General features: G+C 40.1%; 1 protein-coding gene across 3 annotated transcripts in view; it reads right to left on the minus strand.

Moving 5' to 3' along the window:
- Positions 1–471: 471 nt before the first annotated feature.
- LOC147800575 (E3 ubiquitin-protein ligase SIAH1-like) overlaps positions 472–19651 on the minus strand; it is a 97163-nt gene continuing 77983 nt past the window's right edge. For 2 of the 3 annotated variants that reach the window (XM_087138191.1, XM_087138188.1), the window contains exons 2-5: positions 15185–15412; positions 13309–13548; positions 8169–8361; positions 472–7605 (exon numbers count right to left, since the gene is read on the minus strand). In XM_087138191.1, the coding sequence (XP_086994317.1) occupies positions 7428–7605; positions 8169–8361; positions 13309–13548; positions 15185–15380 (807 nt within the window). In that variant the 5' untranslated portion in view covers positions 15381–15412 and the 3' untranslated portion in view covers positions 472–7427. Of the gene's footprint in view, positions 7606–8168; positions 8362–13308; positions 13549–15184; positions 15413–18123; positions 18211–19651 lie in introns of those variants that run through there. The other variant, XM_087138196.1, reaches the window with a different exon arrangement.

Consider the following 19651-nt stretch of genomic DNA (forward strand, 5'->3'; position numbering starts at 1 on the left):
GCTTCCTTTCTACTACCAATTAAATGAATTCCACAGATTGGCACCGTGGTTAGAATGTACATATAATGTCCACTGCAGACCAGAACTGAAGATATGAACCAAGTCTGGAGGCAGGATGAGAAAACCTACAAAATGTGGCAGAGACTGAAAACTGTATCCAAACGATACACTAGGTTTGGATTTAAACCGAAGTCACAAAGGTAGACAATTAATCCCACTTGACCCTCCTTAAAAAGTTTTTCCCATTGATGTGTTTTTTTTTTTTTATCTATGATGAGCCGTCAGCAGTTGTTGTTTTTCCTTCAGAAATATTTTGAAGTAATTTTGGCATTTTGCCTCTAAGCGTTTAACAGAAAGAGGAAATTGTGTTAAAATTCTTCCAATAACACAGTCAACTTGGGGGTTTTAAGTTGTCTTTGGTGGCATTTTCTAAAATAAACACAACACACAGAAAATTGAGGAAAGGATACCTTTACAAGTGTGGTCTTTCAGGGTTTTGTTTCCTTCAAAACAGGCAAAATATAACTTTGCTCTAACTAAACCATTTTTATGTTACAATTTACATTTTACTAAACCCAAATTCACAAGAAACTTTAATGAAATAATTTTCTACAGCATTTTTTAACTAGCATTGCTTTTACTGAAATCAAGATGTCAATCACTGATAGGCTAACTGAATGACAAAATAAACTTGGCAGCCAAATGACCTGTTTAATAAAGCACCCATTTAGAGTATTGCTACAACTGGGCACTACTGGATACCCGTATGACTGGGTACTGCGTAATGGGAACCACTTGGTAATTCTGAGTGCCTATGGGTGCCACATGGTACCACTAGGTACACATGTACACATTAGTTGGCTGCAATGAACACCACTTTGTGCAATCCCGCGCCCACTGGACACCTGTCACAATTCACTAGGTGTCACTGTCTCTTAGTGTCACAGGGTAGGATACACCAAGTGGGTACCGCTTTTTAAAGTAGCTGGTAAAGCTACTTGTACATGGGCATCAATGCCTAAACTGCAACACTGCAGCAGTTCTTTGAGAGCACCAACCTCTGAAAAACTGTGGAGCAATACCCACGTAAAATGGGGAGCATTATATATTGAGATGGTATAAAAACTCTTCTGGTATCACTGCATATATGTGACCCACTCTGTGAAAATACATCTTAAGTCACCAGAGCCACTTTTAAGTTTTCATCAGTACTGCAAAAAGCAAATTGAGTTTTTTTGTTTTGATGTATCACTCAGTTTGGCATCCAGTGAAAGTGGACACTCCATGGTGACAAATCCTGTGGGTTCCTTTTGATTTCACTGTGCAAAATTATTCTAAAGACTTTTTACTCCAAAGTGGCTCTGGTGACTTAAGACTCATTTTCACAGAGTGGGTCATATGTGAGTGATGCCACCTTGGTAATTAACAGAGGGGTGTAAATGTACATTGATTTGCATCATTCAGACATTGATTATGAAAACCCTGTGAGCCCTCCTATACACATAAATACGGGGTATTTCGTATACATGTACACTTCAAACAAACCTGAATCTGTGATCTTAATTCATACATGCACATATATTGATATACATGCACCAGGACCAATAATACTTTTCACATATTGCATAATGCTTTGCAGTGTACTGTGGACTCAAACGTAGCTCATGTACGTCAAATTTGCTCGAAGACAAATTGGTAAATTCCACTCATGATCATACAATAATGCAGAGTATCTGTGTTCCAAATATTGAACCAAGCCTCATCTGTACATATGCAGACGCATCATACTTTTCCACTCTCCATTCCCATTGGTGTGATAATTTATAATCAATAGCGCCAAAACATTCCACAAGTCTTTCTCTTTTGATATCATCACAAGTTTGCAGAAACTGCGACGTGATAACTGACAGTGGTGAACAGTCTGCCAAACGTACATGCACTATTCAATTTATCATCTTCTCCCAACCTTATGTTTGCCACAATACCAGGACAACCCGGCACATGGGCCGTTTTCCAATACTCAACTTCGGCTCCGTCTCGGGCTTCACCTGTTTTTTAACTAGCTGACTTTGAAGCTGTAAGCGCAGTAATTAGTTTAATAGTGCCACAGAACATCAAATAAGATGCAAGCGAGCCAGAAATTACAGTAATCCAATTTAATGTAAACGCTTCAGGCCCACAATCGGGGACTGGTTTTGGGAACGAAGCCTGAGACAAAGCCCAAGTCGATTATTGGAATAGGGCCATGGAAGCTGGCTATCTGTACACGTCAAGTAATTTCACTGACTAAATTACACGGACCTGGCTTTGTTCCGAGGGTCAAGAAACTAGACAAGGTGTTTTACAAAAAACAGCTGGTTGGCAGAATAATACAGCAAGGAACCAGTTGTCACAGTTCTGAATCCAGTTCAGCTTTCAGAATGCTGAATGGACACGCTGGGCAAGTCACTCTTGCATTTTTACGTATTTGTTACTAATGCAATGCATGCATGTACACCACTGTTAAGCAGTGAAATCTGGTTAACCCTAACCCATCGGGTGTATGTAAAATCATATTGAAATCAAAGGATTTGGCACTGCTAAGGTTAAAAAAGTCCATGACCATGATATAAAATGCAAGAAAGCCCTACCAGCACCTTTTCAAGGTGTAAAAAGGATCCACATGTGTTGAAGGCAGGAAAAGGAAGCAAGCAAAACAGATGTTACATAATTGATCCTTTTCCAGGACACACTAGAACTTTTTGGCCTGCAAAATACAGTGATGTGTGCAGTTCATGAGTCTGGGACTGAGAACAATATTTGTACAAACTGTTCAGTTCCAAGGTATTTTTACCTTAAATGCAAATAGGCAAATCTGAAAAAAATTACAGGGAAAATTAAGTCGTCATGGATTTTTAATATGTTGAGGACACAGTTTGTGTGCACATTTGAGGTTTTAACGTCATTATACTTGGATTTCACATCTTGCATTATCATAAAATCACATTTACAGTATATGAATTGCAACACCTATTTCCCTCAGTAAATGCCACCTAATTTTTTTTTTCATCTACTGAACCAAAACAAAATGATATATGTACCACTGGCATAAGGTATGTATCACATGCCACAATCAAAATGGTGGCATAATGCTCAATGGAGTACATAACATTGTATGAAATTCTTTACATCATTCAAAACAACGTCCACTCATATGATTTTTGTACATCTTTTGTTGTATCATTAAAAAACAGTATTGCCAGTGCGCTGTCTGACTCGCCGACTCGCACTGACGTGAACATGTACTTAAGACCTGTCACAATTCATAGAATTGCTTGGCTTCAATATTTGCTGACTGACCAAGAAACAAACCACAAAAGGAACCAAATAACCAAGTTAATCATCAATGTCAAACACAAATTTACATACATGTATTTTGTCCCAAATTGGCCCTCAATTATTAGTTAATTTATTTTTTATTACTTTTCTTTGGAAGGGGAATTTGGTGGCCAAGAGGTATAGCGATTTCCAAGCTGTGTAGGCAAATGGAAAGGAAACTGTTCCTAATCAATCCTTTTTATACATGTATAATGATGACTTTTGCTTTCTGTAAATCTGTGAAATACATGACAGGTCTTTGTACATCGCAGAATCCACCTAAATATACATACAGGGCATTCTTACTGACCCACGAGACCCTGATGCCAATCCACCATCATCATAGGCAAAGACCATGGTGCCATGCACTGTATTTACATGTACATGTACATGTAGGAAGTGAGTAAGCCTTCAGAAAGCTTGCTTTGAATGTGCAGACAACACCAAGTGCTGTATCAGCAAGATGTGATTTTTTGCATCTGTGAGATACTGATGTTACATTGAAAGATTTTCTTTCACATGTAGGATGTTTCTTGAGGGCAGCCAAAAGAATTCCCAAGCTTACCTGGGTGGGCCTTGAACCACATCTCACATGTACAGTAGGAATATGTTTTGTGCAATACCAGTGCTAACTCAAACCATAACCGGCTACCAACCCCAGCAAGCAACATGTGGGTGATCAAGCTGTAAGGCGTCTGCACTGCTAAACAGGAGGTCGTGGGTTGGAGTCCCACCCAAGTGAGCTTGTGAATTGTTTTTAACAACCCTCGGACAAAACCAAGTGAAGACAGTTCATAAATATACACTGCTGAAGGGCAAAACCTCCAATATAAAAGATAGCGACCATCATGTCATTTGAAAAAGAACTCGGGCTTGGTGGCTGATCTTGAGTGACCATGCGGTCACGTGGTACTTTGCCATCTTTTGATTGGGTCCTATACATGTACATGTAGATGTTGAGCCCAATGTCACCAGCACGTGTGAGCTGGCATTGGACTTTGTCCAGCCAAGGTGTTATATTTCACTGGAGGAGTTTCATGCTTTGATTTCTTTGCTCCAGCGACAACACCTGATGTACATGGACGTGTACACTGCTACAACCTCCAAGGGGAACTACAGGTGCATTAATATAAACTGTATTCTTCTAAGTGCAAAAGCCTATGAACCAAGAGTTACATGTCCATCGGTGTTCCGCTCTTTTTCCTTTTTAAGCTTGGAGTGCAATTACATGTCTCTGCGTATTGTTGATATGACTCAGACTCCCGTAGCAACCCAGACAGTTGATGACTGAGGTTTGGCATGCATTGGACTTTGGACAGGATTTTATCTTTAATCTACCCATGTTTTCTACAGACAAATTCCTTGATCAAACCTCTGGCTTCCGTGATCAAACCTCTGGCTTTAATACTGGCTACATAGAGGTCGGAATGCTCTAGCAGCATACCAACAACAATGATGTCTTCAATAAGTCTGAAAGGTGAGTCACGCCATGTCACGTTTTTGGACATTGTGAATGCTGACTCATGATATGGACACAAAACCAGTTGACTTCAGACTCGTCCTCAAGAGATGTCACCACCACCACATGGTGTGCACACCACAAATATGTGCCAAATTGCATGCATGATATGTGCGCATAACGTAATAGCCTGAGAATTCTGTGGGATGGCCTTTTCACTTAAGTTAGTCTACTCAGATTTTCAGCAACAAAACATGAGAGACAAAAACGCTTCTCAACTGTGAGACCTTTAATCCTCATTGTTGGGCCTCATTGATTCGTTGTCTTTTGGAAGGTTTCCACCCTGAAGAATGTGGGGGCTGGTCTTCACCTTTTCCTGCATGCAAGGGGGTTTTCAAATACTTGGCACACTCTATCTCAGGCTTTATCTCTGGGATATTTTAATCGTTTGGCTGATCTGGTCAATAACATGTAGTGAGATATGCCGCTAGCAATGTATGACTTATTCATGAGATAAACATCTTCAAAGTCATGAGGTTAAAAATCAGGCAAAGCCAGAGCTGAAGCTAAAGCCGAATACTGGAAAACCCTTTAAAGTTTTGAAAGTAAAATGAGGTCCGTAACTTAACATATACATGTACCAGTGCTAAAGATGTGGTGCCTCACTCCACTAGGCTGCTCAATGATGCACACAGGGGACTAGACCAAGATGGCATTCTGAAAAGTGAGCTCATGTACAGCGCTATGAATCAAACACACTGTGTCCAGTCAGAGAGGACCTCTCAACAATTAAAACATTCCCACTCCACATTAGGAAACTTCTTCCGGAAACAATGCTCCCCCGCCATGGATCCATTTCATGGAGCACAGAAATTGCTAAGCACAGATAATACTTGTTCACCAAAAAGAGTTATGCGAACTGTGTGATGCACGCTGCACACAATTGGTTCTGCAGCCGATTTCATGAAACTTGATGCAATGGAGTAACTTCACTGACGCCACATTTTCATATATTCTGTGAGTTGCGCAATAAATAATGACACATTTCATAAAGTTACGCATTGCTCAAGTCTACGACTTGCACAACACATCGCGGCACAACTTACACAATTATTTAACCCCTTTGTGCCGGTAATTCTTTTGACCGTGACTGCTGGGCTGTGGTATGCCCTGAATGGAGGGCTTTGTCCAGCAGCAGGCCCCATTGAACCAGCAGCTGCATGGTGAATAGACTGTATGTGTGGTATGCACTAATCCTCACACAAAGCCGCGGCTGTCAACGGTTCCCGTTGCGAAGGGGTTGAGGTACCCTAAGTTACAACAAAAAAATCAGAGATGAATGATTTAACGAACGAATCATGTTCACTTATGGCGCATCATTGTTAACGTAGCAAGGCTTGTACAATAAACATACATGTACATGTACAACTTTGTTGTTTGGAGGTAACTAGTTTGGCTGCGAAAGAACTTTGAGATTTTCTACCCCATTCCAACAAGACGGAAACATTTTCAAAATGAGGGGTGGAGCTAAGTTAAGAACTGTTGTAATAATGAAGGGGAACAGCTGTCATAAATGCCATGATCATCCCTGCCCAACAAAATTAATTACAGCATTGCGCAGCTCAGCAACTATTCACGAGAGTGAATGTGTGTGTATTGTGCAACGCTTACGCAGGGCAAGAAGTTCCACCAAGTTTCGTGAAATTGACTGCCAGGCTGATTTCTGCTAAGCAAATAATTTTGCTATTAAAACAACTTTTCTTCCTTGGCAATAGCTTCTGCTAACCAGCTCCAAGGAATTTCTTCTTGATGACAGCACTGTTCACAAGATACGTGTATGCGCATGCAAAGGTGAAACTTCCTGTATAGGTGAACCACAAATATCATAACTGCTCTTTATGTGGTTTGCAGTCGGTGCTCCGAGGGATGCAATCAAAGCTTTCTCAGTTCCCAGACACTTGCTGTCTTGACTCCTTTCGTTAGTTTCTTCCATGCACATCCTTGTGCTTAAATCCTCCATTTATTCAATGCCTTAACGTACAGTGTACTCCTTCCAATCCTTTCAACTGTGTTCCAGCATGTCCAATGCTTTGTTTTCATATGCCCATCTCATTCATATCTTGTGGGTTCTCTCTCAAGTAAACATATCACTCTTGAAGCTCTGCACTGGTTAACAGTCAACAACAAGTGCCGTTCCTCTATGCTCAATGTGCAAGCGGTATAAGATCTGGCACCACACAATGCATCAAAGCACTGGTAACAAAACGCTTATGGACGCTTTTATGTACAGCAGTTTTTTTCTGCAAGGCTTTAGGTCAGTTTGATGGAAGTTCCTCTGGAATACACATATTTTCCTCCACTGAACACTCCAATCAGTCAACTCTATGGATCCCATCATCTCGAACCTGGTCCTTCAGGAAGAGCTTGCAGATTTGAAGTGTGAGGACCACGACGAATGCAAGCTTCACGACGTCGTGATACAACATGTTCATTTAACGAGTAAAACTGGTTCAATGGCACTTGGCTATGGCTTTCCAGTTGTCACTTGAACGTACTCATTTGCAATGCTGTTTTCAATTGTTTTTGAAGTTTTTATGGGAGGCAGCACTGCTCAGCACATTGAAATGGTCACGTTGATGCCAAGGTTTCCATTCTCGGCAAAGAGTTGAGCGATGCTCGAGTCAAAGACAAGACAGTCGCTGTTCATGATGGCCGCTGCCACGCCCTCGTGGATGGAGCGGGGCGTGGCTTCCCAAGACAGTCGCCTCCTGTGGCCGTTCAGTTCAAGTCTGGGCAGACAAAAGAAATGGAAACCAAATGTACTGAATGTTAGGGTCACTGTTGACCTTTGCCGGGTGGGGGAAGGGGGTTTTAAGATGCGTCATCGAGTATCATTTCACTTTCAGATTTTAGAATATTCAGGGACCATTTTTAGAAGCCACACAGCTCTCATCCCAATTCGAACATCTTGTGCCATGTATGGAGTATTATAATTACAAAGACAATACAGTGAAATTTCTTTCTTTTGCACTCTAACAGGCTATTTACTTCACGTGCAAATGTTGAAGTGTTTTGGAGGATGTGCATAGTAGAAGAAAGTTTTAGAAATTTTGTCAGCAAAAGAAGGTACACCGTGATGATCCACTGGGCCAACGATATAGATCCTACATGTATGTTGCAATTTCACGTTAGTAAAACAGTAAGTGGTTTAAAAGAGTACAGAAACAAGAAGCAATATGCCAAACAATGAAGGGAGTGATTCACTCAATTCAGTTCCAAAATGGGGGCCGATTGGGGGCGGTGGGTGGCCAATCGTGAAGTCCTGACAGGGCACTCCGTGTGGATATCATACCTGTAGGCAAAGTTCTCAGCTTGCTTGCGGGTGCCGATGAGCTGGACAATGGCAAAGAACTGCTGCAGGCCGTCAAACTTCTCCTGCTTCTCCAGGACCAGCATGAAGTGATTGCCGAAGCAGCTCTGCATCATGACCCAGTCTACGGCCCCGGGAAGGTTGATGTCGGTGGCAAGGAATACTATGTCTTCACCTGGGAGCAATTCAAATGGAATGAAGGAAAATTCACCATGTGATCTTCAAACTTATTTCAGGGTTGAACATTTTTGTATCAAGGTCATTTTTCAAACTGTGAAGAATTTGGAAAGGTTGCTTATACATATCCATGTATAAACACACATGCATGTGTAGAATGGTTGGCAATTTTAATGAGAAAAAAACAAACAGCAAATATAAAATGCCAGGGATACCTTCAAAGCATTCAAGTCCATGCATTCAAGTTATTTCGAGTTAATCAATGGACCCTACAGTACATGTGACCACTCCCCACGTAACAAGTCTTAAGGTCTCCTTTCTGAGGTTATTTGTCATGGTTTTTGCATTAGAAAGAGCAAACAGGGTTCTTTGTTTTGATTTACAGTGTATCCTTCAGTTTGGCATTTTGGTGAAAAATAGACATACGTTGATATTCCTACTGAGAAAATGCCAAGATTCTTTTGAAGGCCTTTAACTCAAAAGTGGCTTGGGTGACTTTCCATTCATTTTTATAGGTTGGGAGTATGCCAAATATTAATTTTTCCACAACTCTCTCTAAACCATTTTACATGCAGCACATGCGACAACTGAGGTACATGCTATACATGAACTTCAGCACCAAGGATTCACGTACCGGTACATATACACTGTATTCAGATGAAAAATGTAAGGCACAGTACATGTAGAGTACATGTACAGTGCATGTAGAGTACATGTACATGTAGAGTACATGTACAGTATGTCCCATTACACAGCACAAAGAATGTCTTGCTGGGTTAATGCACAATACTAGATGTTTAGTAAAAGACAAGAAGGTTCCTTGCAAACTGTGACTAGGGTGAAAAAGGACCTGAGTGCCCGGGTAAATGATGGAACTGAAAGGTTCCAGCAGCCTTGTTGATGCTGAGTTAAGAATGATTTGCACTTTTAACGTAAACATATCCCACAGACACATGCAGAATGAGTGAAGAGCTTTTCCTGGTCTTCATTTTCAAGTATTGTCGCGCAGGATGCAAGCCTTCTGAGACTTCTCCATCTGAATAATGCACTGTTACTCATAAACAAATTGTAGACCTTTTTCCCGTGCTAGACCTATGATGTGTTGTGATGGTAACGAGTGCATAGTGTTGTGATGGTAATCTACCTATTCAAGATAAACAAGCATGCAGCATTCGCACGTTCGCTTGCACGTGGTTGAGGCTGCCCACAGGAATATATGTGATCACTGTGGCCAAGGTGGTCCATGCGTGGTGGTGTTGTTTACATTTAGTCACGTGGGTGGAAAGGGTCTACAGCAGGAAGCCCTCTTGTGAATCGGTGTTTTATGTGGAGTACTAAGGCAATGGCTAACAATAAACAAACAGCTATTTATACAAAATAACTGGAATTTCATCTGAATAGTTACAAAATTTCATCTAAAACACACAGCACAAACAGAAACACTGAAGTAACGTTCATGGTAGAGCGTTGTGCCCTGGAATTTTTTATAACTCATATTCCACATGTCACAGAATTTAGTTTTTTGTTGACCTAGATTGCATGACCTTAGGCTTACAAAACCCCAGTGGAGATACAACAGCAATGACAACTGCTGGCACCTGGCTTCATGTTGTTCAATACACCAAATGCACGTCGGAAAAATGATGGACTTGTTTGTCAGCATATATACTACAACATGTGAATTTGCACTGCATCAATATCTTCATGAGGCAAAGATGGAATGTGTTTAAGGAATCACACTAAATTGACCTGAAAACTATTCACATTATATCACTTGTCACATACTTAAAGTTGCTATGCCTGCAATTCTCGAGTCACTAACTAAACTGGTGAACCGGTCTTTACAATGCGGTTCGGTACCTCAGATTATGAAGAGTGCAAAGGTCATCCCGGTATACAAAACCGGTGATAAAGCTGACGTAGGCAATTACCGACCAATTTCTATCCTTCCAATTATCAGCAAAATTTTGGAAAAATCTGTCTACGATCAACTATATGCTTATATTACTGACAATGAGCTTTTGCACACTAATCAATCCGGCTTTCGACCGTTACACTCAACAACAACCATTCTAGCTAAATTGGTCAACCAGTGGAGCTGTAATATTGAAAATGGCCAACTTAACGGAGTGGCTTTTATTGATCTTAGGAAGGCATTTGATACAATCGATCATAACATTCTTCTTTTTAAATTGAAAAGTCTTGGTTGCAAAAGTCGTACACTGAATTGGTTTTCTAGCTATTTGTCAAACCGGACTCAAAGAGTGTGTTTTAAAAAGGTCTTCTCAGATCGATTAAAGGTTGTCAGCGGTGTGCCACAGGGCTCAATTCTAGGTCCGCTATTATTCTCTCTATATGTGAATTCCATGCCGTCTGCAGTGACTGATGGTACAGTGGACATGTTTGCCGATGACACCACTGTTACTGTCTGTGGAAAAACTGCAAATGAGGTTGCTGATAAATTATGTATTGCAATAGACCAAATAAGCAGATGGCTGGAGACTAATAGACTGGTACTTAACTTTAATAAAACAAATTTCATGATCATAGGGGCAAAAGCTAGGCTGAAGAATACGAGTGAAGTGGCAGTGGCTGTTAATCAGAGTGTAATTAAACGTGTCAAGAGTACGAAATGCCTTGGAGTAATAATCGATGAAGAGTTAAAATGGACTGATCATGTAAATTATGTTATCAATATGGTGCAGAAGAAACTTGCTATTTTGAGACGTGCTAAACCATACGTTACATCTGCTGTGCTAAAAACAATGTATAATGCTTTCATTTTACCCCACTTCGACTATTGTTCACAAATATGGTCGGATAAGTATCAAATGCACAATGATAAATTAATCAAATTACAAAAGTATGCCGCCCGTCTAATCTTGTCTCAGGGTTTTGATATTCCATCTCGTGAACTTTTTAAGGAACTAGGATGGCTGCCACTACACGATCGTTTTTACTATCTAAAGGCTGTTTTTATGTACAAGTGTACCCATGATTTAGCTCCGACGTACTTATCCAGCAACGTAATAAAGGCATCAGACGTACATCAGTATGGTACAAGAGGAGCCAATAACTTAATTATTCCAAAATATAAAACGGAGTGCTACAAACAAAGTCCAATCATTAATTGTACCTGGATATGGAACACACTGAGTACTGAAATTCGTTCGGCGCCATCGCTTTCATATTTTAAAACACTTTTGAAAACAAATCTTTTAGCTTCTGAGATTTAATTTTTTATCTCTTGACGTCATTCTAGTTCCCACACTCACACACTCTAATTTTATAATTTTATCGGTATCATGTTGTACTGTTTTCTGTCCAACCACGAAGTGGTTTTATCACATATTATTTTTACTAGTTTGGTATATCTTTTTTGGATTCTTCTATGTACTTTATAACCGTGTTTTCTCTAGATATATTTTAACATATACAGTTAGATTATTTACTGTTACGTGTTTTGTGTCCTTGCTTGTGTTGCCATTCTATAATTGGGTATATTTTATGTATGTTTTATGTTTTTTATTTATTTTATCTTATTACATTCGTTTTGTAATTTTAATTATTTTACTAACTTTGTTATAAGCTTTAACTTTAGTTTTTATTATCTATTTTAATTCCCCAGGGCCCCATGGAAGACCACAGAAATGTGAATGGGTATCCCTGGTAAAATAAAGATAATATATTCCACAAGTCAGTTTTGAACAGATGTCAGTTAGATTGCACTTCAAGAATGAATGAAAAACTCAGCATTGCTGTTGGTCAGAATTGTGAATGCAACATTTTGTTATAGTTGGTTATATGGTTTTAACTGGTTGTCTTTGCAAATACTTAGGGAAAGCTATTTTGTCACTTTTATATAGAGTACAGGCTCATTTATTTCGATAAATGTTTTTTTTACACAGGCCTACATGTAAGGTTCTACATCGACACATGTGCATATAAATGTTTAATAGTAAACTTTGTACTTTTGGGGGGGGGTTTCTGAAAACAAACCCAAGACACTCTTTCAGAGACAACTAGAAACATTTTGGTTCTCAAATAGGCATTTTGCCAAGGCACAGTCCAAAGTCCCAAAACATTTACACCACTGCATGTTGACTCCACCCATGCTTAATCCCACATCAAATGATGGACAAACAGATATTTCTAAACTGAGCAAGAAGAGATGACCTATGGTTAAACTTTTAGGTTCTTCTGAAATGGGCAGGCAACCTTGAAAAATTGTACATATATATATAAGAAAATAATTTCTTTATTTTAAGCATGAGAATGAAAGGATTGAATACAGTGACACTAGGACCCATTAGAAATGGTTCTGTATGGGATACGTATGTGGCTCAGAAAAACTGGGTGGTCGTATTTTAATTCTGAATGAATACTTTATCCCACACACTTTAAGTGAAGTGCATGTCACATCAATGCACTCGTGTACACAGTGGAACGCCGCTATACCGAACACCACTATACCGAACATTCGGCTGTACCGAACATTGTCCTTGGCTCCTAATATTTTGTGCACAAAACCCTACCGAACATTATGCAGTTGCCACTTGTCATTCCCCACGGTTAATCTGCCAACAGTATTGAATGGACACTGGGTTTGCGATTTCGCATGATCGGGTGAGGAAGAAAACTGCATGCGCACCGCCGTTGCATTGCATTTAGAGGATGCACTTAGATGAGGATGCAGTTAGACAAGAGAGGGCGCTATTCAACTTGGCAACGAAACGTTCGGCAGTAAATCTCACTATACCGAAGACCTCTGTACCCAACAGTTAGCATGGACCCCAGCATGTTCATTATAGCGGTGTTCCTCTGTACATGTAGGTTTTTGAAATGACTGAACAATACAGCACTATAACCTCCCAGTTTTTCTGAGCTGCGTACTTATCCTGTATGCTTCCACTGCTAATGGTCCCTATGATCAACTCGCACTTACCTTGTAGTGTAGTGATGCTCTTGTGAGCGTGGTTGAGGTGGGGCATGACCCGCTCCAACGACCCTTGCCACTTGCAGGAGGCACCTGGGCACGGGCAGGAGTAAGGCCGGAACTCGCATGTCTCCTCGTGGTCGGGCTTCTCCGTGTATGACATGGTGGCCATGCAGCCCGAGGACGAATACTTGCAGGGGAACATGACTGTCTGTGCCACTTTCTCCATGGCTAGGTTACGTATGCTGCCTGTGGAAGCCGGGATACAAGATGGGATCTCGTACCTTTGATATGCTGATTGAACCCTGACTCCCTTCCCTACCTGAATACTCCAAAATCTTACCCTGTGCTGGAATCATTGGACGTGATTTGTGTACTGTGCATTCTTTGTACTCTCCCTTTCGGCTCTGCCTTCCCCAACCCTACAAAATCCCTCAAAATCTCCTGGTAGTTTTTTAAAGGATCTTGATGGGACTGATCAATTGCAACCTGAATTTATCAAAATGCACTCGGGTGTTGCCATATTTGATATACATACCAGCAGATTAAGGACAGTCGAGCCCCATTTTCTCTATATCCCTTAAACGACTGATGTCCACGCAAAACATATGCAAAAGGTTTATTCACTGGATTTCCATGGATGCTACAATTTTCTTTTACCGGTCGCTATAACATGTACAATGTAAATGTAATTGAACTCTCATCTACGGAAATTTCAGCTTTGTATTATGAGATAGGAGTATCTGCCACAAGGTGATTGTAACTGTCATTTATTCTAGACAGTAACCACGACCTGCAGTGTGTTACTTTTGGTTGGGTTTTCTACTGATCTTAGTGGCGGACAGAATTTACCAGTGCAGTCTAATGAGAGGTGCTGGTTGAATCTTTCAGAGCAAAAGCTATCCAGATGGGCTGGAAGACATTTGCCAAGAGTCAGAAAACATCCACATGTGCACTTCGCCTACAGGTCCTGAAGAACCAACCCTTTCTAACAGCTATAATACGTTATGCTTTAAAAATCATTACCCCTCAATCCTACTATGTGATAAAATGTTCACCTGAAAGCTGCCAACTGCTTCTGAATAACTGGACAGAAAAAAACAAACAACACGTACTGGTACATCATGTGACATGACTACTATTAACCCTAACAGTCCTAAATCCTCCAATTTTAATATGATTTTGCAAACACCCTAGGGAGTTAGGGTTAATGACTTGTGCCTGTATTAATTTTCTATTTTTATCAAGAGTTTATTTGTGATTAATCTCTCTAATTCACACACTTCCCTTTCAGAGACCCTGTACATGTACAGGGCCAACAGGCTTGTACATGTAACACGGCATGAACATTTCTTACAATAGCCAAGTGGACATGACGTTATGCCATAAGGCCTACATGTTTATCATGGACCTCTGTCAACAACCTGATGACTAACAAAAGGGCACACATGCTGTAGCAGAAAAACCTGTACCAACTATCACTATTTCTTTGCCTAGATTTTGAATTTTTCAACTGGGTACTGGTGTTTTTTGCTTAGTGTACCTCTGAGATAGACAACTGTTCCAAAACCACAGTTAGTGCAATGCCCTATCACAATTTTCCACTGAGAATAGAGTGTTCACAACAGCATATTCAAATGGTATGCATATATGATATGACTTTGATACAAAACACACTACAAAGGAAAAGGTAAATTTGCAATTTTAATCGTGATTATGTACATGCATACAGTGTACAAAAACAGGTGACAAAAATTAGGCATGCCTGCCCAAGTTTTCTTTCAAACTCAGTTAAGACTTAATTTAAAAAATGACAGAAACTGTAATGAAATCTTTGACATGCCTGACACTTGAACACTGTCCTCATCAAATCTCGTCTACTCACCAAGAGGTCCTCGGCATGTCGGGCAACAATTCAGTTTGGGCCTGCAGCTGGAGCAGACAAGATGGCCGCTCTGACACTGCAGGATGGGCGGCAGGACATAGTCGAAGCAGACCGGGCACTCAAACAGCCCCGCCAGGTCCTGGTTGGTGGTGGGCGTGTGGCTGCGGGCTTTGCTGGTCGTGGCAGGACAACTCATGGTTGCCGATCGTAGCCTGCTGGTCTGTCAGCCTGTGGGGGAGGAAGGGAAGGGGGGGAGGAGAGAGGGGGAGAGAAGGAAAAAAAATTCCAAAGAAGGAAATATTTAATTAGCATGTAATGACAGGGATCCTGTTTGCACAAAATCTGATCAACGGCTGAAAAACATTCAGGTGCATCTTTGCTGTGGTGATTATCACCCAAAAATATCAGACAAGTTATTCTCTTGGGAACCACAAACGCTGGCGATGGTATTTCAAGAAAATGTACCAGGTTCATCACAGTTTTCTGTGTGCTGCCAGTACACAAATATACATGCACGTCTGTGGAGGGCTTATTCATATCCTCTTTCCCCTGCAAGAAATCCCCCTCCCCTTTCAATTATCCCGGTTGTGCAAACCTGCACAGTACAGAAGCATATTCTTGCTTCACTTTAAATCCAACAACTTATACTGGACATCCAGACATTTAAACTTTGTGAGCCCCCCAAAAATCTCCTGCACTTTTGGATTTTTGGGGACTGCAGAAGAGGAGCTACTGGGTGCAAGGGGTTTCAAACCGTTCTGATAACTCAAATTGATACTCATGTCAGGACTGATTACAGCAAACCGAACAGATCACTTGGAAAGCAGACACAGTGTGCGGCTTTGGAATGAGTCACAGACTTACAAAGATATCTGTGTATTGGGAGAGTGCATGACCTTTATGAAGGGTTGTGGAACCTTGGTCTAGTTTACAAATTAGGGTATGTCCTTGCCTGACACACACACACCCATACATGTACGTCACCCATACATAATGTGCAGAACATGTTCAGAGCTCAACCATGACTGTGAACCTAAGCAAAATATAATAAATAACTGGCGGTTTTGGAACTACATGTACATGTACAGATAAGTAGGTACAAGGGAATATTAACTTCCTTTAATGTAACGCTTACTCACATGTACAAACAAAGACGAAGAATTGTGACTGCAAAACTAAACTCACAGAAGTCCTGTATATTGCACATAAAATGTATGTAAATTTGGCTGTGTGATGTAGGTATAATTGTGTATGGTTATCGCTATATTGTCAGTGTCTGTTCGTACAGTGTACATCACTGTATCTGTTTCGAAATACTGTACACTGTATACATACATGTACATGTTCTTTTATCCATTTGGACACTGGCATCTTGGAACAGATTTTACATACTGCAGATCTGGGGAATTCCTGACCAACTGCCTCTCAAAGTTAAGGTCACAAATTACCATACAAGGACCTAAACCTTTGACAAAATTTTTATTCTTTTTCAGTTCTCTGGGGAATCCTTCCCTCTTTGAAATGCAGGATGAATTTTTCCCTTGTAGCGTTTAAAAAGGAAACGCACAGTTACATGTACATGCATGCATACATACATGTATCTACCGACAGAGAAGACAGGTATCATGTGGAATGCGATGATACAAACTAATGAATTAAATTTAATGAGGAAACAACTCAAGTTTTAGTCAGCTCTCTGCTGGGGAAAGTACTAAAGCTTTTGTGCAATTCTTACTCATGGGTCACTTTACCGGTACATGTAATTTTCTCATTAATTTGTAACATTTTCAAAAATTAACTTTCATTGTGAACTATACTAGTACCAGTATATGAGAGCACTTATAAGCACATGTGTGTGTTTATTTTCTGCTTTACCTGTAAACGTATCTGGGTGTTTATGTTCTTTGCTCTATGGTGCTTTCCAACACCAAGACCATAATTCTGACAGTAAATTGGCCATATGCAATGAAAAGTCTCAAGAGGCAATGGATGATATCTACAATTTTATACAATAAGTTCTTCATTTTATTTTGATGCACAGAAATACTCCCAGACCTTTCAAATTCCACTACAAGATTACACAGGATTGTGGATCTTTGGCTATTATTTCTACTTAAAGCTCAGAGACTGGAACATATATCAATGTGTACTGTGTACATGCATATGTACTGATACATGTACAATGGTTTCCTGGAACAGTGGAGGACTTTGGACAATTCATGCAATTACGGGATGCTCCTGCAGCATACCGATTCATGTACACAGGGTCTAAACGATGTCTCAGATCGAAGGTTGGTGCTCACTAAGCGATTTATGCAGAATTCCAGCTGTCAGTCTCCACTTCTGCCGAATGGGGAATTATTACAAATTTAGCTATACGTGTAGTTGTGAAGGTTGTGTTAGTGAAATAACTAGACGCACGGAATGGACCAATGTTACATTGTGTGAAAACATGTATTCTGAAAAACCAACACGCATGCCAAATGGTATGGTCAAGTGACATGAAACATGAATAGCGCCCTCGAGTGACTCGCTTTAAACAAGATGAATTACAGACACAAGACTGAACATATGATGAGATGAGAAATATACATGCACTGCGCAGTGGTTTTGCCCCAAAAGAGTCTAAAAAAGTATTTGGCTGCAAATGCTGTTTTTCAGAAACAAGAACCTTGACATAAACTTCCATGATTTTGGAGGACACTCCGATCATATCAAAATAAGGTTAATTGCTAATCTCAAACAAGTACTGTATTAGCTTTGAGCATGTAAAGATGTTCTATTCTAAGTGAGTATTTTTATTCTCTTTCAAAATTGATGTGACTTTCTTTTCAGAGAAAAAATACCAATACTGTAGTTCATACATGTAGTATACAGACTTCAAGCCTGAATTAAACAGTATCCTTTTTTTATATGGGGAAAAATATTCGCACACGTACCTTTTGCTTTGTTTCATTTTGATATTATGGAGTTACTGGTCCCTCAAGTGCAAGCCTCACATTAGGCCTTGCATATTGACAGGGTTTCTTTCTCTCCACGGCACTGTTTTCTTCATACCAAATTCTGCTTTATGTTATGACTTTTTTCAAACAGGTTCCTGTAGCATTGGGCCACTCCCATCTGTGGTAAAAGGAGCCAACTGAAAAGGGGATCATTTTTTGTTTGTTTTTAAGTCATACAAACCCATAAATCCGACACTTCTTATTATGCTTGTCTTGTTCATTACTGGAGAAAGTGCAAACTCGTTTATATGAAGTTTTGGGGGAACTTCAGTTCTGGCATCTATTTCCAATTATGCTGTTTGATGACTGCAAAATGATTATTTGTATTAAGACAGTGAAAAAGTAATGGAATTTCATCGCTCAACCTTTCAATCTGTCGACTACATGTGTACTTGAAAGGAAAGAACGGGGCATCATACATGTACTGCAGCAAGCATTCAAAGAAAGGTACATGTGTTATGTGTTATGTAATCTCTCATCTGTTCCTAGTATCTTTTTAAAATCACGTGCATTTTGCACATTTTGACGAAAAGCAAATTCATGACAGTGGTGTAGCCAGTGGAAAGAGCATGGAAACGCGTCATGCTATTTAGCGTCAACAAGTTATTCAAGCATACAAGTATTTATGCAAAAATTTTGTATTTACAATAAATATATACTCCTAAATATCATATTCAATGTATCACATTTATCTAGAATGATATTTGAGTGTGGAAATTTGAGCGACAAAGTCAGGCCTGCTCGTGCAGCCTGACCAGCTGGCATCTTGTTTTATGTGGACAGCAGAGAAAAAAAAGATGGCAGTGCCATGCATCACAAAAACTTTTCGTTTTCCTGTGAGAACGTGGAAGCAAATTCACTAATTTCTTACTCAGCGGCAGTTGTTATAGTCTTAAATATGATAAAACCTCTTTTAAATATTGAGAGGCTATTTTCAAGTTCCTGACACTTTGCTGACACTGCTTGTGTGTTGATGCTTATTGACACTAAATACATGTAGCACGAGGGGGGGGACTTGCCTCTGGGGAAACGTTGCCCAATTACTCCCCTGGAATTGAAAGTGCCACGTCGGAAACTGTGCCTTTAAAAGCACCTTGCTGTCAGGAGAGGATTTTTCAAAGATGAAAAAAATGGACAATTGTTCCTGGAAAACAAGACACTTTGCCCCCACCAAGACACCACTGACTAAAAATTTTCGAAAAATGCAGTAACAACGTAAATTTATCACCTGTGTTAATGCATTCTGTTGCACTGCTGACTGGTAATCATGGAAGTCTGTTGGCAAACTTTTTAACCAGCTTTTAAAATTGCGGCACTTGTGCTGTTGATGCTGAGGCATTTTAATAAGCCTTTTTCAGATTTCATGTGCGCATGCTCAAAAGATTTAACAGAGGGGAACAAATTCATGGCAACAATGTTGCGTAATGTTTGGCAAATGGAATGCTCGCAATTGTTTTTGCTGTAG

Source organism: Acanthaster planci, linkage group LG01 (genome assembly GCF_054643075.1).
Source record: "Acanthaster planci isolate LZ-2023a linkage group LG01, COTS_SCS, whole genome shotgun sequence".
NCBI lineage: Eukaryota > Metazoa > Echinodermata > Asteroidea > Valvatida > Acanthasteridae > Acanthaster > Acanthaster planci.